The following is a 24,039-nucleotide window of genomic DNA, read 5'->3' on the forward strand; positions in this document are numbered from 1 at the left end:
CGTCTTCAACATTACAGAATAAGCAGGGGCGTCGTTAGGGGGGGGCTGGAGCCCCGAGTTTCAGGAATGTAATATTTAATGGTTAGCCACCGAGCGCCACCAAGCAGGGACCATTCTGATCCCAAGAGCTGCCGAGTGATGACATAGCAGGTCCCGCCTTCTGGAGCCTGCAGCGCCTATGATGTCCAATGCCGGGACTGCGGGACGTGTGACGTCCATCATAGGCACTGCAAGCGCCAGAAGGGGGGAATTACAATGCTGCCGCGCCACATCCCCGCTCTGTTCGATGGCTCTCCTCCGGCTGCATCTCTATGATGATGGGCATTGGGGGTTTCCCGTCACCGCACACCACGACTGAGCTAAGGTAGACCAGTGAGTATGTATGTAGGTCACCTCAGGTCAGTGTATGTAGATCATTATATATAGGTTAGGCAGGTGATTTTAGTGGTAAGCATTGATGGGCAATGGTAAGCCACACCCCCTAACCCCCCCCCCCGGACTTCGGGCTGAAGCCCCTGGTCTTTTTGCCGCCTAGCAACGCCCCTGAAAATAAGTCCAGTTGAATGTGAATAACGACTTCTAAACACCATTTGTGGTTTCATGTATGTAAAATGTTTGAGATTTGAAGAATTAACTTTCTCACATATATGGCATTGTATGTAGGAACTTCAGCCTGGCTTCCCAATCATTTAGGGTCTCTTATACTTTGTACTCTGTGATTGGATCACTCTTCATGGGGCATTTGATAGGTGTAGAGAAGACATCATGTTGCCTCCTCACTGATTGCTTTTTAACCCATAAATACCAGCACCACAACCATGTGCATTGCCTGCAGATGCAGCACGGCCTATTCAGGGTAATAGGTCATGTTCAGTGGGGTGGCACTGCCCATCGAACACAACAGGGATAGGAAGGGGGGGATCATTTTTGCCAGGCAGCAATGTATCATGGCACGTCTGTTTGAAACAACGTCCACTGAGCGCCTTTTTTGGATTGATGTTTGTCATGTTCGCTTGATTTTATGGACTTTCAATAAATTCTTTTGATTTTACATCTGGATGTGCCGCCATTCTTCTTTGTTTCCATTTGCACAACCCGCTCACTGCGTTTGCAGCTTAAAAGGGAAGCGGTAATATATATATATATATGAAGACGTAATCCAACGAAACGTACGTCGGCGGCGGTACCTGGTCACGTGTCTGTCCACTCCATCTCCGGCGCTTGAGGAAGCAGGGCTGGTGGAACGCACTATATAGCACTATAATTAGCGCCCTTCACAAACACTATTTCCAATCTATGGTTCACACCTAATTTAGAGGAGCAGCTTAGACACTATTCATATTTATTTTGGCGCTGATTCTACCCATCTTTATCACATTAGGTTTCAAAGATTTAATATATTACTTGTCTTATATAATATTAATTCTATCCTATCACACATCTTATATAATAGATACGTGGTTCTCAACCACCTGCTCAGGGCCTATAGCCAGGCCATGGTCTCCCCCCTTCTGGGTCTACTGCTAGCTGACACTCCCCCAACAGTGCCCCCTAAGAGTATTTGGTCCCCACAGTGCCCTCTGGGAGCCTTCAGTTCCAACAGTGCCTGCCAACCTCCCACAGTGCTCCCAAACCCCCTAAGAGTCTTCAGTCTCCACAGTACTTGCCAACCTCCCACAGTGCTCCCCAACCACCAAGAGCCTTCAGTCTCCACAGTACCTTCTGACATCCCACAGTGCCCCCCCCAGCTCCCTAAGAGCTTTTAGTCCACACAGTGCATGCCAACATCCCACAGGGCACCCCCAGCTCCCCAAGATCCTTCAGTCCCCACAGTAACCCCTAAAAGTATTCGGTCACCACAGTGCCCCCCTGGGAGCCTTTAGTTCCAACAGTGCCCCCCCAACCACCAAGAGTCTTCAGTCTCCACAGTACCTGCTGACCTCCCACAGTGCCCCCCCGACTGCCTAAGAGTCTTCAGTCCCCATGGTACCTGCCAACTTTCCACCGTGCTCCCCCAGCCCCCTAAGAGCTTTCAGTCCCCATAGTGCATGCCAATGTCTCACAGGGCACCCCCAGCTTCCCAAGAGCCTTCAGTTCCTACAGTGCCCTCCAGCCCCCTAAGAGTATTTGGTCCCTATAGCACCCCCCAAGAGTCTTCAGTCCCCACATTGCCTGCTGCCCTCCCACTGTGCCCCCCCCAGCCCCCGAAGAGCCTTCAGTCCCCGCCAACCTTTCACTGTGCCCCCCCCCCCCCCAGAGCTTACAGTCCTCACAGTGCATGCCAAAGTCTCACAGGGCACCCCCAGCTCTCTAAGAGCCTTCAGTTTTTATAGTGCCCCTAAGAGTATTTGGTCCCCACAGTCCCCCGAGAGCCTTCAGTTTCAATAGTGCCCCGTGCAAAAACAATAAGGATATGGACAGCCGCACTCCAGTAACTTGAAAAAAGACGTGCCCTTTATTGGGTACAGGAAAAAATGCACTACAGATATCAGCACACAGTGGGATAAACAGCTGACGCGTTTCGCATTGAGTGTCAATGCTTAATCATAGCTACAATAGTGCCCCCCCCCCCTCCCAATCTCCCACAGTGCCCCCTGACCCCCTAAGAGCCTTCAGTCCCCACAGTGCCCCCCCAAAGTTCCGCTAGGTGTTCAGTGCCCACTGATCCCTCACAATGCCCCCTTTGCTTGCTGTGGAGCCTCTAGTCTCCCCCCATAGTGCCACAAACAGTGTCCCACACTGTGCAAAGCCCCCAGGCTGCTCTAGAGTCATGTCCTTTTGTGTATTAGGAGAGCATTATATTCCATATTATTATTTTTTGTGATTCTGCTATTGAAACATTGACTTGTGTACCTTGGGTTATATATCCCGGGGCAGCAGCAGCAGCTCCCACATAGGCCCCTCTGGCCATTGCCACTCGTCCTCTTCCTCGAGCCGCCTGTACAGCCGCCGATACCGCCGTACTGACCACTCCTTTAGTCTACAAAGGAAACAATGTTATGATGGATTAGGAGTGAATGTTACCTCTGATTTAACAAATCATTTAAACTTCTGTTGCTAAGAAAATCGAATATGCAAAGTTGTTTAAGAGCTGAAAATTAGGCATGGACAATTTTTGGCAAAGTGCGTGCCGTACCTGAGTAGACACTGCTACTACACCTCTGCTACAGTGATCTCCGCTAGCTTCTGGGTCCTGTCCCGAGCAGCTGCCCTGCTGCTTACTGAACATCGACAGTCACCAGCTCAGAACAGGCGGCATTCAGGGAACCCATTACATTCTCTCAGTGAATGTCAAGCGTTCTCGGGTTGGGCCCTCGAGGTAGTGATGACAAAATCTTCGCCTCGTCCAATCGAAAAATGCTTCATATTCTTTGAGAACATTTAACCACTTGATTACCGAGCCTGTTTTTCAGATTCGTTGTTTACGAGACTAAAACAGTTTTTATTGCTAGAAAATTACTTAAAACCCCCAAACATTATATATATATTTTTCTAACACCCTAGAGAATAAAATGGCAGTCATTGCAATACTTTTTGTCACACCGTATTTGCGCAGCAGTCTTACAAGCGCACTTTTTTTTGGAAAAAAATAACTTTTTTGAATTAAAAAATAGGACAACAATAAATTTTGCCCAATTTTTTTTATATATTGTGAAAGATAATGTTACGCCGAGTACAATGATACCCAATATGTCACGCTTAAAAATTGCGCCCGCTCGTGGCATGGCGTCAAACTTTTACCCTTAAAAATCTCGATAGGCGACGTTTAAAAAATTCTACAGGTTGTATTTTTTGAGTGACAGAGGAGGTCTAGGGCTAGAATTATTGCTCTCGCTCTAACGATCGCGGCGATACCTCACTTGTGTGGTTTGAACACCGTTTTCATATGTGGGCGCTACTCGCGTATGCGTTCACTTCTGTGCGCGAGCTCGTCGGGACGGGGCGTTTTAAAAAATTTTTTTTTTTGTTTTCTTATTTATTTTTATTGATTTTATAATTTTTTACACTGAAATAAAAAAAATAAAAAATGGATCACTTTTATTCCTATTACAAGGAATGTAAACATCCCTTGTAATAGAAAAAAGCATGACAGGTTCTCTTAAATATGAGATCTGGGGTCAAAAAGACCTCACATCTCATATTTAGACTTAAATGCAAAAAAAGAAAAAAAAAAATGAAACTGTCATTTTTTCAAATGACAGAAAACTATTTTTTTCTTTAAGACGCTGGGCGGGACTGACGTTTTGACGTCACTTCCGCCCAGCAGAGCTATGGGGACTGGTGAAAGACATTTTTCCCTCACTCGCATCCCCGCACAGCTGCCGAACGGACCCGATCGCCTCCACCGCTACCGACGGCTCCGGTAAGCGGTGGAGGGGCCCCTCTCCCGCCACCGATAACGGCGATCTCGCGGCGAATCCGCCGCGGAGACCGCCGTTATCGCGTACAGGACCGTTGGCACTAAAGATGGATGCCTCGGTTGTGGCAGCAGCTGCTGCCGTTACCGAGATATCCATCTTTAAAAACAGGACGTCTTTTGACTATGGGCCAGTAACCAAGTGGTTAAAGGGTTCCCTGAATGGCACCCGTGCCGAGCAGGCCACCTCCTGTGTTCATTGAGCAGGACAGCTGCCCGGCACGGGACCTAGAAGCTAGCAGCAATCACTGTAGTAGCGGTGGAGTAGCAGTGTTTACTACAGCGATTCCGAGCTTCCATGGGGATCCCACAGGTATGGTATATACAGTTACATTGGACATGTTAAAATTGCCATACCTAAAACTTCCATTTTAAAGCCTAACCCAACATTTAAGGTTCCTTTAAATAGTTTGTATGGGCCAAGCTGGCCCAAATGAACTACTTGCAGCACTAACATGTGCACTTGGTGGCTGCGCTGTATTCCCTGCATGTAGCCTCAGTTATACAGCCCTGTGTTCTGGTAGTGGGACTAGAACTTCCAGTCCTGCTCCCAGAACAAAAAAAATAAAAAAATCAGGCTGCTTGGCCATTCACAGAAAGCTTTGCTTTCTATTGGCCATTCACAGGAAGCTTTTCTTTCTATTGGCCATTCACAGGAAGCTTTTCTTTCTATTGGCCATTCACAGAAAGCTTTTCTTTCTATTGGCCATTCACAGAAAGCTTTGCTTTCTATTGGCCATTCACAGGAAGCTTTGCTTTCTATTGGCCATTCACAGGAAGCTTTGCTTTCTATTGGCCATTCACAGGAAGCTTTGCTTTATATTGGCCATTTACAGGAAGCTTTGCTAGGAAGCTTTGCTTTCTATTCGCGATTCACAGGAAGATTTGCATTCTATAAATGAATACAAAGTTTCCTCTGATTGGCAGAGATTGTGAAGTCATCTGTCCTCCTCAGCCAATCGGAGGAAGCTTTGTATTCATTCATATAATACAAAGCTTCCTGTGAATGGCCAAAATAATTCAAAGCTTCCTGTGAATGGCCAAAATAATTTAAAGCTTCCTGTGAATGGCCAAAATAATTCAAAGCTTCCTGTGAATGGCCGAAATAATGCAAAGCTTCCTGTCAATGGCCAATAGAATGCAAAGCTTTCTGTCAATAGCTAATAGAATGCAAAGCTTCTTGTGGATGGCCAATAAAATGCAAAGCTTCTTGTGGATGGCCAATGGAATGCAAAGCTTTCTGTGAATGGCCAATAGAATGTAAAATTTCCTGTGGGTGGCCAATGGAATGCAAAGCATCCTGTGGATGGCCAATGGAATGCAAAGCATCCTGTGGATGGCCAATGGAATGCAAAGCTTTCTGTGAATGGCCAATTGAATGCAAAGCTTCTTGTGGATGGCCAATTGAATGCAAAGCTTCTTGTGGATGGCCAATAGAATGCAAAGCATCTTGTGGATGGCCAATAGAATGCAAAGCTTCTTGTGGATGGCCAATGGAATGCAAAACTTCTTGTGGATGGCCAATAGAACGCAAAGCTTCTTGTGGATGGCCATTGGAATGAAAAGCATCCTGTGAATGGCCATTGGAATGAAAAGCATCCTGTGAATGGCCAATAGAATACAAAGCTTCCTGTAAATAGGCAAGTAGCGCTCAGCTTGATCATTTTTGGGAGCAGGGCAGGAAGTCCCCATCCCACTGCGAGAACACAGAACTGTATAAGGCTACATGCAGTCCACACCCGCTGTATACTTTACAGCTCAGGCTACATACAGCGCACCCAGCAATAGCGCCTGTTCCGTGCAGTAAATAGTTATTTTGGGCCAGCTTGGCCCGAATGAATCATTTAAAAAGGGACCTGAAACATGCAATTACCCTTCAGGCATTTAGAACTCCATTACTGCAGGATAGCAAAGCAGACAGCGCACAGCTGTATGTAAATCTGACTTCCTGAACCTGGATTTGCAGGACTTCCACACCAAAACCTCACATTTCCTCCTGCAGTATTTAACAGCTGAACAGGGACAAGACACACTCCGCAGCTTCCTGTTCTGTCTGGGAAGAAATCATAACAGACCAGAAGAGAACGCGTCCCCCCCCCCGCTGCTCAATGAAAGAGGCCGAGCTGGGAAAGTTACCAAATAAATCACGGCCGGGCTTTGTAATGGTAATGAAGCCATAACTGTGCAATTAATTCAGTCCGCAAACACCCAATAAAACCAGCGCAGGAATGTGTGAAAGTTCCTCTCTCTGATTTACACATCTGAGGAGGTTTACTTCTTGATCAGCTCAAATCTGCAGCATTATTTATGAAGCCGACGAGTCCTTTGCGCTTGGGGAGCACACTAGATATATATATATTCACCATATTTCTGAAATATATACCTGAATATACAATGAAACAGCAAATCTTTGTATTATTTAAAGGAGATACAAAGCATTGCTTTCTGATAACATTTACATCTCCTCACTTCCAGCACAAAACCTAATCATGGAGCTCAGCCTCTGCTTATGGGGTAAGTGGGCGGAGTCATGCCAATATATTTTCCTTGCTCCTTTTTTTTTTAGCCAACGGTGCATCTAGAAACACTGGTGTATAGCAGACATATGGCCATTATTTTACAGATACTTCATCAGTTCTAGATACAGACAGGCCCGTCGGAACAGGACAGGCAAAACAAGCAACTGCTTGGGGCCCCGAGCTGGCCTGGGGCCCCAGCAGAGTGCCGCCGCTTCCTATAAATACTGCAGCCTGTAGCGTGGCCGAGCTCCTTTCCTAATTCCTCCTGCAGTCCGGCAGGGTACCGTAACCACGTGGTACAGGAGATTCAGTTTCCTGTTTCCGGCCGGACTGACAGGAAGTGCACACACTCAGTGCTCACTTCCTTTCAGTCCGGTCGGGAACAGCAAACTGAATCTTCTGCAGCGCGGTATGCAGTAAGGGGGGGGTAAAAAGAACATGGGGGGAGCCGGGGAGGCAGTCAGAAGAAGTACTAGCTGATGTTCGGCAGCAGCAGCTGTATGCGGCAGTATGCGATAGGGAGGGGGGCAGCAGCTGTATGCAGCGGGGGGGGGGGGGGGGTTAAAAAACATGGGGGGGAGGCAGTCAGAAGAAGTACTAGCTGACGTTCGGCAGCAGCAGCTGTATGCGGTAGGGAGGGGGGCAGCAGCTGTATGCAGCGGTATGCGGTAAAGAGGGTTAAAAAGAACGACGTACGGCACCAGCAGGCCCCCCCCCCCCGCTTCTCAACTTGGGGCCCCCAAATTCCTTCAAACGGCCCTGGATACAGACTCTATGGTGGGTTCCCTAGCATTCACATGGGATGCACAGGTATAATACAACACCTCCTCCGCACACGTGGACTAGGGTCAATTCGCACGTGCCTCCTTTTACAAAAACCATCAGGGGATGAGCCAGTTAACTGAAAGAAAGAACGAACAACAGAGGTGGTACACCAGCCTAGTGCATTATCCCTGGAGTCCTTTATAAATGTGTTTTTAACCTTTATATAATAAACAGTGAAGGTACACAGCATGCCAAGCCACTTTTTTATGGCACAGTGGATAGCCAGAGTAGTCCAATGCCAAGAAGATGCCGTCTGGGATCCAAAATCGGCTTCTGCGTGGATGATGTGGGTTGAAATGTGTAAGCACTCTGATGAAGAGGGCTTGCCCTCGAAAAGTGCAAGATGGATTTGGATCCCGGATGGAGTTTTCTTGACCTGGGAGTACTCTGGGTCCCACTAGGACCTGGGAGTACTCTGGGTCCCACTAGGACCTGGGAGTACTCTGGGTCCCACTAGGACCTGGGAGTACTCTGGGTCCCACCATGACCTGGGAGTGCTCTGGGTCCCACTAGGACCTGGGAGTGCTCTGGGTCCCACTAGGACCTGGGAGTGCTCTGGGTCCCACTATGACCTGGGAGTGCTCTGGGTCCCACTATGACCTGGGAGTACTCTGGGTCCCACTATGACCTGGGCGTACTCTGGGTCCCACTATGACCTGGGAGTACTCTGGGTCCCACTATGACCTGGGAGTACTCTGGGTCCCACTATGACCTGGGCGTACTCTGGGTCCCACTATGCCACAAGATGGTGGCATGATAGGCTGTGTACCTTTACTGTTTATTATACAAAAAGGTTAAAAACATCCTCACAAACAGTGAAGGTACACAGCATGCCAATCCACCTTTTCATGGCACAGTGGATAGTGACAACCCAGAGTAGTCCATTGCCAAGAAGATGCCCTCTGGGATCCAAAACCAGCTTCTGCGTTGACGATGAGGGTTTTACCCTTGAAACGTGTAAGCGCTGATGAAGACTGTTTACCCTCGAAACGTGCAAGATGGATTTGAATCCCGGACAGTGTCTTCTTGGCCTGGGAATACTCGGGGGTCCCACTATGCCACAAGATGGTGGCTTGATATGATGTGCACCTTCACGGTTTATTATATAAAGTTTAAAAACATACAAATAGTGAAGGTGCACAGTATATCAAGCCACCATCTTGTGGCATAGTGGGACCCAGAGTAGTCGCAGGCCAAGAAGACACCATCAGGCAGGGCTCGACAAAATCCGGGCGCCAGGTCGCAATTGCGACCTGGCGCCCACTGGTAATTGAGGCATCAGTTACCGAATGTCGCGTGCCTGATCGGCGGGGGCGCACGGACGCACGTTGTGCCCCCCCCACCTCGCGATCGCGGCAGCCAGTAATTGAGGCCGTGGCTTTGCGGCCTTGTGAAGTGCCAAGCTACCTTCTGTGACCTGCGCCATCTGGTGGTGGCTGTTGGCATTACAAGTAAAACAGCAGTTCTAATATGTAGTTTTTCACTGCCATCTCCTTCCCTCTAATTAGAACCCCCAAACATTATATATATTTTTTATTCTAACACCCTAGAGAATAAAATGGCGATCGCTGCAATACTTTCTGTCGCGCCGTATTTGTGCAGCGGCCTTACAAGCGCACCTTTTTGGGGGAAAAAATACACTTTTTAATAAAAAAATAAGACAACAGTAAAGTTAGCCCAATTTTTTTTATATTGTGAAAGATAATGTTACGCCGAGTAAATTCATACCCAACATGTCACGCTTCAAAATTGCGCCCGCTCGTGGAATGCCGACAAACTTTTACCCTTTGTACAGGTTGCATGTTTTGAGTTACAGAGGAGATCTAGAGCTAGAATTATTGCTCTCGCTCCAACGATAGCGGCGAAACCTCACATGTGTGGTTTGAATACCGTTTACATATGCCGGCGCTACTCACGTATGTGTTCGCTTCTGCGCGCGAGCTCGTCGGGACGGGGTGCGTTTTCTGGCTCCTAACTTTGTTTAGCTGGCTCCTAGATTCCAAGCAAATTTGTCAAACTCCGCCATCAGGGATCCAAATCCGTCTTACACGTTTCGAGGGTAAAGCCTCTTCATCAGAGTGCTTGCATGTTTCAAGGGTAAACCCTCATCATCAACGCGGAAGCTGGTTTTGGATCCCAGACGGCATCTTCTTGGAGTTGGACTACTCTGGGTTGTCACCATCCACTGTGCCATGAAAAGATAGCTTGGCATGCCGTGTACCATCACTTTTTATTATATAAAGGTTAAAAACGTACTCACAAAGTACCCCCCTGGAATAATGCACTAGGCTGGTGCACCCTCTGTTTTTTGGGATGCACAGGTGTTCAATTTGCTCTCCTGCTCCATTCATCTGAAAGCCTCACCTGTGGAATAATCTTTTTCTTCTTGATATTCGCTGCGTTTGGACCAGAGAAGAGCTTCTCTAGGGCAGCCAGGGCCGCGCTGGCTTTTGCTACCTTTTTGTTTGGGCCGGCACCCCTGAACTTCTGTGCGTCCACCTCCACCTGGAAAATAAATAAAATACAATTTGGAATAGAAAACTTGCAGGTTTTCCCCTTTACTTTCGCACTCCCCATTCAGTTCACAGGGCATCATTCTTTATTATTCCGGTATGTGCTTAGAGGTTTCCAAAGGGCTCTGCTCAGCCTTTGGGTCCTGGCAGAATCCTGCAGCAAGGACATGGCCAGGCGCAGGATGTCCATACCTGCTCTGTCTTTGTGCATGAACGGGGCGCCCCCATGCATTCACAGATATGTTGCATTGTTCTGCTAGGACCCGAGCCCTGTGGCACATCTGCACATGTGCAGTAGCGGGCATGGGGAAACTTATTGGGGGGGACCTCATTTTCACATAAGCACAAAATCTATAATGTTTAAAAACTTTTAAACTAAATATATATATATATATATATATATATATATATATATATATATATATATATACACACACACACATAAAATGTATTATATATATATATATATATATATATATATATATATGGGGGGGATATGATCTCCATGTATGAATACATAAGGGGGGATATGATCTCCATGTATAAATATATATAGGGGGGATATGATCTCCATGTATAAATACATAAGGGGGGATATGATCTCCATGTATAAATACATAAGGGGGGATATGATCTCCATGTATAAATACATAAGGGGGGGATATGATCTCCATGTATAAATACATAAGGCGGGGTATGATCTCCATGTATAAATACATAAGGGGGGATATGATCTCCATGTATAAATACATAAGGGGGGATATGATCTCCATGTATAAATACATAAGGCGGGGTATGATCTCCATGTATAAATACATAAGGGGGGATATGATCTCCATGTATAAATACATAAGGGGGGGGATATGATCTCCATGTATAAATACATAAGGGGGGGATATGATCTCCATGTATAAATACATAAGGCGGGGTATGATCTCCATGTATAAATACATAAGGGGGGATATGATCTCCATGTATAAATACATAAGGGGGGGATATGATCTCCATGTATAAATACATAAGGGGGGGATATGATCTCCATGTATAAATACATAAGGGGGGGGATATGATCTCCATGTATAAATACATAAGGGGGGGATATGATCTCCATGTATAAATACATAAGGGGGGATATGATCTCCATGTATAAATACATAAGGGGGGATATGATCTCCATGTATAAATACATAAGGGGGATATGATCTCCATGTATAAATACATAGTGTGTTGGTGCAGCTTTCCTGCTAACCTCATCACCTTTATTCTTGTTGGTTTTAGGAACGTCCTATTTCTATATATACTATGAGTATCATACACAAAAGGTATAACGATGTAATAAGGGCCAACCGACTCAACGGCATTCCTGTACACCAATCAACAACTTACATATTTGTTTAAATGAATTGGTTGCTTTTGCCCCTTCCTGACGGCAATCTGTAGATTAATGTTTCCTGGAACTTTGCCCCCCCCCATCCCGCTGATAGAATTTTATTCTACGCTTCCCTTTTGACAGCTGACACTGCCACCTGTCAGATCCAGCTGTCAATGACGGCACCGGGCCCCCACTAAAGATTAGGAAGCAATCAGAGTGGTTCCCCGATCACTAGGTCAGCTATGGCGAGAGGTTCATTGACAAAACCAGCCTTCAGCATTTGCAGATGCCGATTAAGAGATTAAAAATAACAGTACAAAAAAAACAAAAAAAAACAAAAAACACACACCCCCATTATATATATGTAATATAAATACATACAGACACTTATTTAATACACTTTTTTTCATCCAATAATAAAAACCATATACCAGATAAGAACCGTATAGTCCTAGAAAAATATTTTAAGGTTTACTCTGTCTGCCAGATTACAGCTTGGACTCCGTATACATCAGACTAGAAGTCTGGTATGAATTCTCTTGGAGGATCCTGCGGTTGATACCTGGTGCGATCCGTCTGGCTTTTCCTGCATACCATCTGCCTTCATTCTTTTTTTGCCACCGCTATACCAACTATACATAATACCTAAGCCCTGCCTTTGGCCTCCTCTGTGGTTGCGTCCAGAACTGGGGTGCCCTCTGTGGCTTGTCCTGTTCTTGGGTCTGCTGTCCTCTCCTCTGAGTGGCTGGATGTGGGTGACGTTTGGCGGTACTTTTAATTAGGATGCAATACAGATAATTTATGCTCGCTATTGAAACCACTATCCCCCGAAGAAGAGGTTCCTTGTTATAAACTTGAAATGCGTTGGGAATTCTCTGTCCTATCCATATAACGACAGAGTCCAGTGGTTGTCTGTATAATATTTTGATATTGCACCGTACCTGTATATGCATCCAAATTTGATTTCATCATGTCACATTGTTTTAACCTTACAGATAAATATAATTTCAATATTGTGTAATTAATGAGTTTTCTGCCTTTTAAAGTCCCATAGAGGAATCCTGTTTGTATCTAGTCAGAGACCATGGGCATCATACAAGAGATGGTCAGAGACTGGGGACATGATGCAAGAGATGGCCAGAGACTGCAGACATGATTCAAAGAGATGGCCAGAGACTGCGGACATGATACAAAGAGATGGCCAGAGACTGCGGACATGATACAAGAGATGGCCAGAGACTGCGTTCATGATACAAGAGATGGCCAGAGACTGCGGACATGATACAAGAGATGGCCAGAGACTGCGGACATGATACAAGAGATGGCCAGAGACTGCGGACATGATACAAGAGATGGCCAGAGACTGAGGACATGATACAAGAGATGGCCAGAGACTGCGGATGATACAAGAGATGGCCATAGACTCTGGAGACATGATTAAAGAGATGGTCAGAGACTGGGGACATGATACAAGAGATGGCCAGAGACTGCGGACATGATACAAGAGATGGCCAGAGACTCTGGACATGATACAAGAGATGGCCAGAGACTGGGGACATGATACAAGAGATGGCCAGAGACTGGGGACATGATACAAGAGATGGCCAGAGACTAGGGACATGATACAAGAGATGGCCAGAGACTGCGGACATGATAGAAGAGATGGCCAGAGACTGCGGACATGAAACAAGAGATGGTCAGAGACTATGGGCAACGTGCAAGAGATGGTAGGAACATGTGGGCATCTTCTAAGAGTTGGTTAGAGACTATGGATATGTTACAAGAGATGGTATCATGTTAGAGACTGTGGGCATCATACTAAAGATGTTTAGAGACTGCAGATATGCTGGAGACTGTAGGGGAGGATTGTGATGATATAGGAATTGTTGGAGACTGGTAACATGCTTCAAAAGACAGTCATAAACTGAAGACACACTACTGTGCTAGAGATCGCAGGGCAATAGAAAAAACAGATTAGTGGCTGTAGAGACCCCCCGAAGGCCGAAGGATGGGGCACAAGGACTGTATATGAAGATTTCCTATTTATTTTATGCTATTGGTTGAACTAAATGGACTTGAGTTTTTTTTTCTACATATGTCCGACATGTAGTCTGACCAAAATAGACTGGATCAAGGTTATTGAGACTTTTGAACTCTGATATTCTAAGCTCAAGATGCCCTTCTACTCCCTGTAGTCATTCAATATGGCTTCCACCATAGAAAAACCATCAAGACACATGAAATGATGGGCCCTACAACAAATGGATGTGGGACATGCCAAGGGATGGCAGATACCTTAAGAGATACATTAGCTGTTGACTTGGGCCACAGCCCAATCAAAAGTGGTTGGATCAAGAACTCCATCCTGTGCTCGAGATGTCCCACTGCTCCCTGTAGTCATTCAATATGGCTTTCACCGTAGAAAAACCATCAAGACACAGAAAATGATGGGCCCTCCAACCACTGGTTGTGGGACAAGCCAAGGGATGGCAGATACCTTAAGAAAGAGACATTAGCTGTTGACTTGGGCCAAAGCCAATAACCCAATCAAAAGTGGTTGGATCAAGAACTCTGTCCCATGCTCAAGATGCCCCTCTACTCCCTGTAGTCATTCAATATGGCTTCCACTGTAGAAAAACCACCAAGACACAGGAAATTATGGGCCCTCCTACCATTGGTTGTGGGACAAGCCAAGGGATGGCAGATACATTGAGACATTAGCTGTTGACTTCACCCAATCAAAAGTGGTTGGATCAAGAAATCCATCCTATGCTCAAGATGTCCCTCTGCTCCCTATAGTCATTCAATATGGCTCCCACCATAAGAAAAACCATCAAGACACAGGAAATGATGGGCCCTCCAACCACTGGTTGTGGGACAAGCCGAGGGATGGCAGATACCTTAAGAGAGCGACATTAGCTGTTGACTTGGGCCAAAGCCAATAACCCAATCAAAAGTGGTTGGTTCGAGAACTCCATCCTATGCTCAAGATGTCCCTCTGCTCCCTATAGTCATTCAATATGGCTCCCACCATAAGAAAAACCATCAAGACACAGGAAATGATGGGCCCACCTACCACTGGTTGTGGGACAAGCCAAGGGATGGCAGATACCTTAAGAGAGACATTAGCTGTTGACTTGGGCCAAAGCCAATAACCCAATCAAAAGTGGTTGGATCAAGAACTCCGTCCTATGCTCAAGATGCCTCCTCTGCTCCCCGTAGTGACAAAAACATAATATGGATTGTAGAAAAACCATCAAGAAACTGGAAAAAAAAATTTATGGAAAGACCAGTCCCTTTTCAAAAAACCTTTAATGCCAAAAAAACATCAGTGGCGCTGATCTTTGGACGATTAACTACTCACCTCCATTACGAACCGTTTGTCATGGCTTCCTCCACTCTCTGATATCAACTCATATTTAAGGCCTCGCCTCTTTTCATTCAGTTCCATAACTGGGTTTTTTCCACTGGCGGTTAGGATAGGACCCTGAGTACGGACCTGTACAAAAACACAGAAGGTTAAAATAATTACTCCAAAATCAGCCGGCGTGCCGAGAACTAGACCATGATTACTCGCTGTGTAATACGCCAACACATTGATTTTAACTGAAGCCCTTTTAACTGAATTATTTATCCTCCAATTTAATAAGAAGTTGTGATAACTTAGAGTGGCTCCTAAGACATCGGCAGACGGCTCTGAGCTAATAAATGCTGCAAGTAATTACTACAAGCACACAAATTAATCTCGCAACCCATGCAGCATGGCCTCGAAGTAAAACAGTCAATGGAACCATCTGTGAGCTAAGCAGGCGGAGAGTTTATAAAAAGAATCCCTAATACATTATTAATCTTCTTTCAAATCATGGGAGGAGAAAGCTGTTGCCTTCTATACAAGCAGTATGTCCTTCCCTTCAATATCTGAGGGGGGAAAAAAATACACACCACAAATCTGAACTCCGTGGAAAGCAACAACGTTCCCTTGCAATGGGGCAGCACCACCGCGCTGCTGCAGGGGGTTTAACCCTTTTGCAGCCAGAGACGACGGAACTACCAATATTTTATACTCCCTTTCTGTCTTCAGAAAATATATAATATTTGGGCGTTTTTTACTAATCTTTAGGCCTAAAATTATTATTTTGTTTTTTAACCACTTAAGGACCGCCTCCTGCACATATACGTCGGCAGAATGGCACGGCTGGGCACATGTACGTACAGGTACGTCCTGTACTAGTACCCAGCCGTGGGTCGCGGGCGCTCGCCCGCGGCGCGCTACCGCAACCCGGTCCGAAGCTCCGGGACCGCGGGTCCCGCGGACCCGATCGCCGCTGGAGTGCGGCGATCGCTCCCCGGAGCTGAAGAACGGGGAGAGCCGTATGTAAACACTGCTTCCCCGTGCTTCACTGTGGCGGCTGCATCGATCGTGTGATCCCTTTTATAGGGAGACTCGATCGATGACGTCACACCTACAGCCACACCCCCCTACAGTTGTAAACACACACTAGGTGAAACGAAACTCCTTCAGCGCCCCCTTGTGGTTAACTCCCAAACTGCAACTGTCATTTTCACAATAAACAATGCAATTTAAATGCATTTTTTGCTGTGAAAATGACAATGGTCCCAAAAATGTGTCAAAATTGTCCGAAGTGTCCGCCATAATGTCGCAGTCACGAAAAAAATCGCTGATCGCCGCCATAAGTAGTAAAAAAAAAAAAATATATATATAAAAATGCAATAAAACTATCCCCTATTTTGTAAACGCTATAAATTTTGCGCAAACCAATCGATAAACACTTATTGCGATTTTTTTTTACCAAAAATAAGTAGAAGAATACGTATCGGCCTAAACTGAGGAAAAACATTTTTTTTTTATATATTTTTGGGGGATATTTATTACAGCAAAAAGTACCACCAAAAGAAAGCTCTATTTGTGGGAAAAAAAGGACGCCAACTTTGTTTGGGAGCCACGTCGCACGACCGCGCAATTGTCTGTTAAAGCGACGCAGTGCCGAATTGTAAAAACCCCTTGGGTCATTTAGCAGCATATTGGTCCGGTCCTTAAGTGGTTAAATTTGTATTTACAAAAATATTTAAAAAAAATAATAATTTTAGGCCTAAAGATTAGTTAAAAATGCCCAAATATTATATATTTTCTGAAGGCAGAAAGGGAGTATAAAATAATGGTAGTTCCAGTTTTTTGGAAAGAAACAATGTTCCCTTGCAATGGCACTGCATGGGTTTAACCCCCTTTGCAGCCAGAAACAATTTTTTATATATTTTTTAAAATGTTTAAAAAAAAAAAATATTTCAGGCCTGAAGCTTAGTTAAAAAACCCCCAAATATTTAAAATTATATTAACCACTTAAGACCCGGACCATTATGCAGGTTAAGGACCTTGCCCCTGCGATTCGGCACTTTAACTGACAATTGCGCGGTCATGCGACGCGGCTCCCAAACAAAGTTGACGTCCTTGCAACTATATATGTGTAATATTTGGGGGTTCCGAGTAATTTTCTAGTAAAAAAATAATGATTTTTACATGAAGGAGAGAAGTGCCAGAATAGACGCGGTATGGACGTGGTTAAGGAAACATCAGTTTTTTTTTTTAGACCCCTGATGTCTCATCTTCATTCCATTGTAGTGAATGGAGCACAAATTACACTTCATTAGCTTGTTGCCCCTGGCCACAACAGATTGAAGCCGGAAGTGACATTTTATACGTTGCCTTTGGGTTCATTCCAGCTAGGGGTGATCATCGAATGATGTTTGCGCCCCTCCACCCAGTGATGCCCACAGGTGGGACAGTAGCGCCTAGAAACCATGGCGAGGGAGCAAACACTGGGGGGGGGGGTCACATCATCGAATGATGTTTGCGCCCCTCCACCCAGTGATGCCCACAGGTGGGACAGTAGCGCCTAGAAACCATGGCGAGGGAGCAAATACTGGGGGGGGGGGGTCACAGAAACAATTGGATGGCTGTACAGCTGCTGAATTGCTTTCATTAGAAAGCAGACAGTTGGCTTGTGGAGCGTGCATACTCCTGGCGGCAGAAAAATGCGTAAAACCCCCGTGCTGCCACCTCTGTAGGTCATACGTGGTATGTAGAAGTGCTATAAATATAAGAAAATTATGGATGTGTGCCCCTGATGTCATGAAGATGGATGCCGGGGGGCCTATAGCCCTGCATTGGATGTTAAAATAGCAAAAAAAGGTTCAATCGCTGGAGCGTAGGGAAGCTGCGGTGAGTAAAATTGCTTTTCCAGTCCCCTAGACCCCAATGAGCATTTAACCCTTGAGCTTCTTTGCCACAAGAGGCCAAAGGGGTGGTAAAAAAAATAAATAAAAAAAAGACGATACCACCCCCTAGCTGCTAAACTAAAGTCTAAAAAAACAGCTGGGAGGAGGCTGTTCACATGCCGTGGCATATTGAGGCGATAGCCTCTTTTTGATTAGAATGGCAAAGTTTGACAGGCTATGCTGCAACCCACGATTGCAAGGCCAGATCCTAGGCAGGGTGCACAGGGTGCTTTGCACCCAGACCCCTGCAGAGGTGGGGGCGCCAAAGTGCCAGAGTTCTCCCCTCCCTCCTCTCCTTCTTTGCAATCTCTGATCATCTCCAGTACTATGTCTGCTGTCTCTGACCATCTCCTATACTATGTCTGCGGTGTCTGACCATCTCCTGTACTATGTCTGTGGTCTCTGACCATCTCCTGTACTATGTCTGCGGTCCCTGACCATCTCCTGTACTATGTCTGCAGTGTCTCCCCATCTCCTGTACTGTCTGCAGTCTCTGACCATCTCCTGTACTATGTTTGCGGTCTCTGACCATCTCCTGTACTATGTCTGCGGTCTCTGACCATCTCCTGTACTATGTCTGCGGTCTCTGACCATCTCCTGTACTATGTTTGCGGTCTCTGACCATCTCCTGTACTATGTCTGCAATCTCTGACCATCTCCTGTACTATGTCTGCGGTCCCTGACCATCTCCTGTACTATGTCTGCGGTCTCTGACCATCTCCTGTACTATGTCTGCAGTGTCTCCCCATCTCCTGTACTGTCTGCAGTCTCTGACCATCTCCTGTACTATGTCTGCTGTCTCTGACCATCTCCTGTACTATGTGTGCGGTCTCTGAGCATCTCCTGTACTATGTCTGCTGTCTCTGACCATCTCCTGTACTATGTGTGCGGTCTCTGACCATCTCCTGTACTATGTCTGCTGTCTCTGACCATCTCCTGTACTATGTCTGCTGTCTCTGACCATCTCCTGTACTATGTCTGCAGTCTCTGACCGTCTCCTGTACTATGTCTGCTGTCTCTGACCATCTCCAGTACTATGTCTGCAGTCTCTGACCATCTCCAGTACTATGTCTGCAGTCTCTGACCATCTCCAGTACTATGTCTGCTGTCTCTGACCATATCCAGTACTATGTCTGTTGTCTCTGATCATCACCTGTACTGCGTCTGCAGTCGCTGACCATCTCCTGTACCAAGTCTGCGGTCTCTGACCATCTCCTGTATCATGTCTGTAGTATGTCTGGGGGCTCTTTCTAACAGAAGCCCTCTCTGTGTCCATCAGAGAGGCCCCCCTCCAGGTCCCAATAAAATACTCTGCTTCTCTTCCTGTAGTTTGTTTATTGTTAAGAGATCATGTAAGGATCCCAGGGTAATGAAGATTTCGTGGGGGAGCATATCTGCCATAGAAACATTTGGGGAGGAGTTAGTAAAATGACCACGCCCATGTGGGGACACCAGAAATATTTCTGCACCCAGGCGCCTGTGACCCTAGGATCGGCCCTGCACGATTGGCTAAGAGGTTGCGACACATTAGCCCCATTGAGAAAGACGCAGGATCCCCTCCTGAAACACACAACCGCATTTAGCCGCACTCTGAGGAGGGATTCACCACGGATCAGAGGCTGGGTTAGTGTGGACCCAACCATGCACCCCACTGCAAAGAAGGATTTTTACTTTTCCTAGAGTTGGGCTTTAACATTCGAAAACCAGGACAACGGCAGCAAGTGTCCGCCACCCTATACCCAAAGCCAGTCCCAGAGCCACCCAAATAAAATATTATTTTGGTGAAGTCATCGCTATTTTCGGTGAGCTGTCCTCCTCCGCTTCCAAAACGATGACTAGTTGGATGTTAGAGTCAAACATAACAAATTCCAACTACCTGTAACGACCGTACCCATTACATCATCCAATTTGTTTCCCCGTCGTTCACTTACAAAGAATTAAATCACAAAAATTAGGAAGAATAAAAATAATGTATATAAGCCCGGAGTCACACCTATCCAGGAATAAAGCTAAAGTTCCCATCCACTCTCCATTAATGGTGTGATTGATAACGATCTGTTAGAATAAAGGATTATGGCCTTCAGACATGGAGGGTGAAGATACCTAAAACTTGTGAAGAGGAACATCTAAGGAATGAAAGCCGTTACACCTTATAACTGCTAAGGCCGTTTTATTTGTATGGCTTTTCATCTGCAACATGTTACATTGCATCCAACCCAAAAAGAAAAAGGAAAATCCTGTTTGCCAGATTATTGTGCTCTCTCCAGCCAATATCTGGCTCTTGTCACTCCTGCTGCCGTTTGGATCTTCGCTACCACTTGTTACCGACCTTTGGCTTGCTCCTCCTCAACTACGCTTCTGCTTGATCCCAACCTGCAATTACTTGTTACCAACCTTTGGCTTGCTCCTCAAATATGCTTCTGTTTGATCCCCACCTGCAACTACTTGTTATCAGACTTTTTTTTTTTTTTTTACTGACAGCAGCCCATCGGCACCACCCCTCAGCTGCCCATTGGCGTCGCCCCTCAGCGCCGCCCCTCAGCTGGCCATCTGTTCAGAAAAATTACTTATTTAAAAAATGTTATATCAGCGCCACCTCTCAGATGCCCATCAGCGCCGCCTCTCAGTTGCCCATCAGCGCCGCCTCTCAGTTGCCCATCAGCGCCGCCTCTCAGTTGCCCATCAGCGCCGCCTCTCAGTTGCCCATCAGCGCCGCCTCTCAGCAGCCTCTCTGTTCAGAAAAATTACTTATTCGCAAAATGTTATAACAGCGCCGCCTCTTAGTTGCCCATCAGCGCTGCCTCTCAGCTGCCCATCAGCGCCGCCTCTCAGTAGCCTATCTGTTCAGAAAAAATACTTATTCGCAAAATGTTATATCAGCGCCGCTTCTCAGCTGCCCATCAGCGCGGCCTCTCAGCTGCCCATCAGCGCCGCCCCTCAGCTGCCCATCTGTTCAGAAACATTACTTATTTTCAAAATGTTATATCAGCGCCGCCTCTCAGTTGCCCATCAGCGCCGCCTCTCAGTTGCCCATCAGCGCCGCCTCTCAGTTGCCCATCAGCACCGCCTCTCAGTTGCCCATCAGCACCGCCTCTCAGCAGCCCATCAGCGCCGCCTCTCAGCAGCCCATCAGCGCCGCCTCTCAGCAGCCCATCAGCGCCGCCTCTCAGCAGCCCATCAGCGCCGCCTCTCAGCAGCCCATCAGCGCCGCCTCTCAGTAGCCCATCTGTTCAGAAAAATTACTTATTCTCAAAATTTTATATCAGCGCCGCCCCTCAGCGCCGCCTCTCAGTAGCCCATTTGTTCAGAAAAATTACTTATTTGCAAAAAGTTATATCAGCGCCGCCCCTCAGCCACCTGTCAGCTGCCCATCAGCGCTGCCCATCTGTTCAGAAAAATTACTTATTCGCAAAATGTTATATCAGCGCCGCCTCTCAGCTGCCCATCAGCGCCGCCTCTCAGCAGCCCATCAGCGCCGCCTCTCAGCAGCCCATCAGCGCCGCCTCTCAGCAGCCCATCAGCGCCGCCTCTCAGCAGCCCATCAGCGCCGCCTCTCAGCAGCCCATCAGCGCTGCCCCTCAGTAGCCCATCTGTTCAGAAAAATTACTTATTCGCAAAATGTTTTATCAGCGCCACCTCTCAGCTGCCCATCAGCGCCGCCTCTCAGCTGCCCATCAGCGCTGCCGCTCAGCTGCCCATCTGTTCAGAAAAATGACTTATTTGCAAAAAGTTATATCAGCGCCGCCCCTCAGCTGGTCATCGGCGCCGCCCCTCAGTCACCTGTCAGCTGCCCATCAGCGCAGCCCCTCAGCTGCCCATCTGTTCAGAAAAATTACTTATTTGCACAAAGTTATATTAAACCAAGAAAAAAATTTCTTCATAACGTTTGCTCTTTTTTCATTTTAGTGCCCAGTACTGAAATGGTTAGAAAATAAATAACTGGTGTGTGTGTGTGTGGGGGGGGGGGGGGGGGGTGAAAGATACTATACTTATTATAGCAATACCTTGAGCTGTATACATTTACAGTTCCTTCATACACCTAGAATGTGACCTTCCATAACAGGCAATCATCATTTGCCGCACGCATTTGGTTTTGCAGCTTCTCCCTTGGAAAAAAAATACCTTACCAATAAAGAGCTTGAGGTTCCAGTACCACCACTATTATTATTATTATTATACAGTTTTTATATAGTGCCAGCCGTTTGTGCAGCACTATAAAGGTAGACAATACAATACAATACAAGAAGGTTAGGAGGGCCCTGCTCATGAGAGCTTACAATCCAATATGGCGTCAGAGCGAGCTTTGTGAATAATATAGTTGAATTTGTTGGGTCAGCGTGGGAATGAAGGGTTGCAGCAATGCGAAGGATAGGTATATATATATATTTAATGAGTGCGGAGACGTGTTGGGATCTCAGGCTGGTGTGATGTATCAGACCGAGCTGACAATTACCGGCTGGCACGGCACACCGTGCACCGAACACGGCACAAATAAGACTCTTGACATTCTGCTGCCGATGCACTTGGGAGGGTTCAGGTAGAACGCTTTAAGGATTAAATACCAGCGCGCCGGCGAAACGATAGGATAAATATACGTTGAGCTTCTGCGGCACAAACAGGTTATTCTCGTCTCGCGTTACAAAAGCAGCACTTAGCTAATACTGAACTGTCACTACCTGGAAACCCAAGCATGGAGCTCATATATTCGGGGTCACCGAGCGCTCTTCCTAAACGGATCATTCACGCAATTTTAGAGCGTGAACTATCCCTGCTCCTGATCGGAGGAGGAGGAGGAGGCGGTCACAGCGAACATTGATGTCCTTCCAGGACCGCACGGATGTCAGCAAGTCCCAATCAATATAACAAGAGACAGGCTTTTATGGATTTTATGTGTGTGCGAAACTCTAACCCAACATTTCCCAATCCAATATGGAGGATCCCTTAACCACTTCAGGCCCGGGCCAATTCTGACACTTCGCTTCTACATGTAAAAAGCATCAATTTTTTTTTGTTATTTTTTGCTAGAAAACCCCCCCAAACACTATGGGCCAGATTCAGATATAAGTTTGTGCGAGCGTAGCGTATCTCCGATACCGGGAAGTAGTTAAAAAAAATAACAAAACAGTAAAGTCAACCCAATTTTTTTGCATAATGTGAAAGATGAAGTTACGCCGAGTAAATAGATACCAAACATGTCACGCTTCAAAATTGTACACGCTCGTGGAATGGCGCCAAACTTCGGTACTTAAAAATCCCCATAGGCGACGCTTTAATTTTTTTTACTGGTTACCAGTTTTGAATTACAGAGGAGGTCTAGGGATAGAATTATTGCTCTCGCTCTAATGTTTGCGGCGACACCTCACATGTGTGGTTTGAACACCGTTTTCATATGTGGGCGCTGCTCACGTGTGCATTCGCTTCTGCATGTGAGCTGCATGTGAGCTCATGGAAACAACTAAAAAAAACAAAAAAAAATATTATAAATTTTACTTTTTTTTTTTTTACACTTAAAAAAAAAAAAAAAAAGTATCACTTTTATTCCTATTACAAGGAAGGTAAAAATCTCTTGTAATAGGAATATGGCATGACAGGTCCTCTTTACAGTGAGATCTGGGGGGGGGGGGGGGGGTTAATAAGAGCCCAAATCTCACCTCTAGGCTGGGAAGCCTAAAAACAAAAACAAAAAAACGATCTGCGCCTATTTTTTGAATGCAGAGGCCGGGCGTGACGTCATAACATCGCGCCCGGCCTCCGACGATCACGAGACAGCGGCGACCACCTGGTCCGCCAGAAATCTCTATAATCAGCATCCAGGACCGGCGGATACGTTCTACGACTCACCCATTGCACAGGTGAGTCAGTAGAAGCACCGAAAGGTGACAGGAGGGGTCCCCTTTCGCCGCCCGTAGGAACGATAGAGCAGCGGAACATTCCTATGGTGTAGGGAATCGCCGGCTGAAAATGACGATATCTGAATGATGCCTGTAGTTGCCCCCATCATTCAGATATCCCCACTCAAAGTCCAGGATGTCATATGACGGCCTCTGGGCCTCAAGTGGTTAAAAAAGCTTGGAGAATCCTAATAAATTACTATATCAA

At 46.3% G+C, this 24,039-nt stretch overlaps 1 protein-coding gene across 6 annotated transcripts in view; it reads right to left on the minus strand.

Annotated features, from left to right (window-relative positions):
- Positions 1–24,039, minus strand: part of LOC120913053 (spermatid perinuclear RNA binding protein) — a 219,559-nt gene that overhangs the window by 10,271 nt on the left and 185,249 nt on the right. For all 6 annotated transcript variants that reach the window (XM_040322733.1, XM_040322736.1, XM_040322734.1 and 3 more), the window contains exons 15-17: positions 15,011–15,145; positions 10,126–10,266; positions 2,854–2,980 (exon numbers count right to left, since the gene is read on the minus strand). In XM_040322733.1, the coding sequence (XP_040178667.1) occupies positions 2,854–2,980; positions 10,126–10,266; positions 15,011–15,145 (403 nt within the window). The remainder of the gene's footprint in view (positions 1–2,853; positions 2,981–10,125; positions 10,267–15,010; positions 15,146–24,039) is intronic.

This window comes from Rana temporaria, chromosome 9, assembly GCF_905171775.1.
Source record: "Rana temporaria chromosome 9, aRanTem1.1, whole genome shotgun sequence".
NCBI lineage: Eukaryota > Metazoa > Chordata > Amphibia > Anura > Ranidae > Rana > Rana temporaria.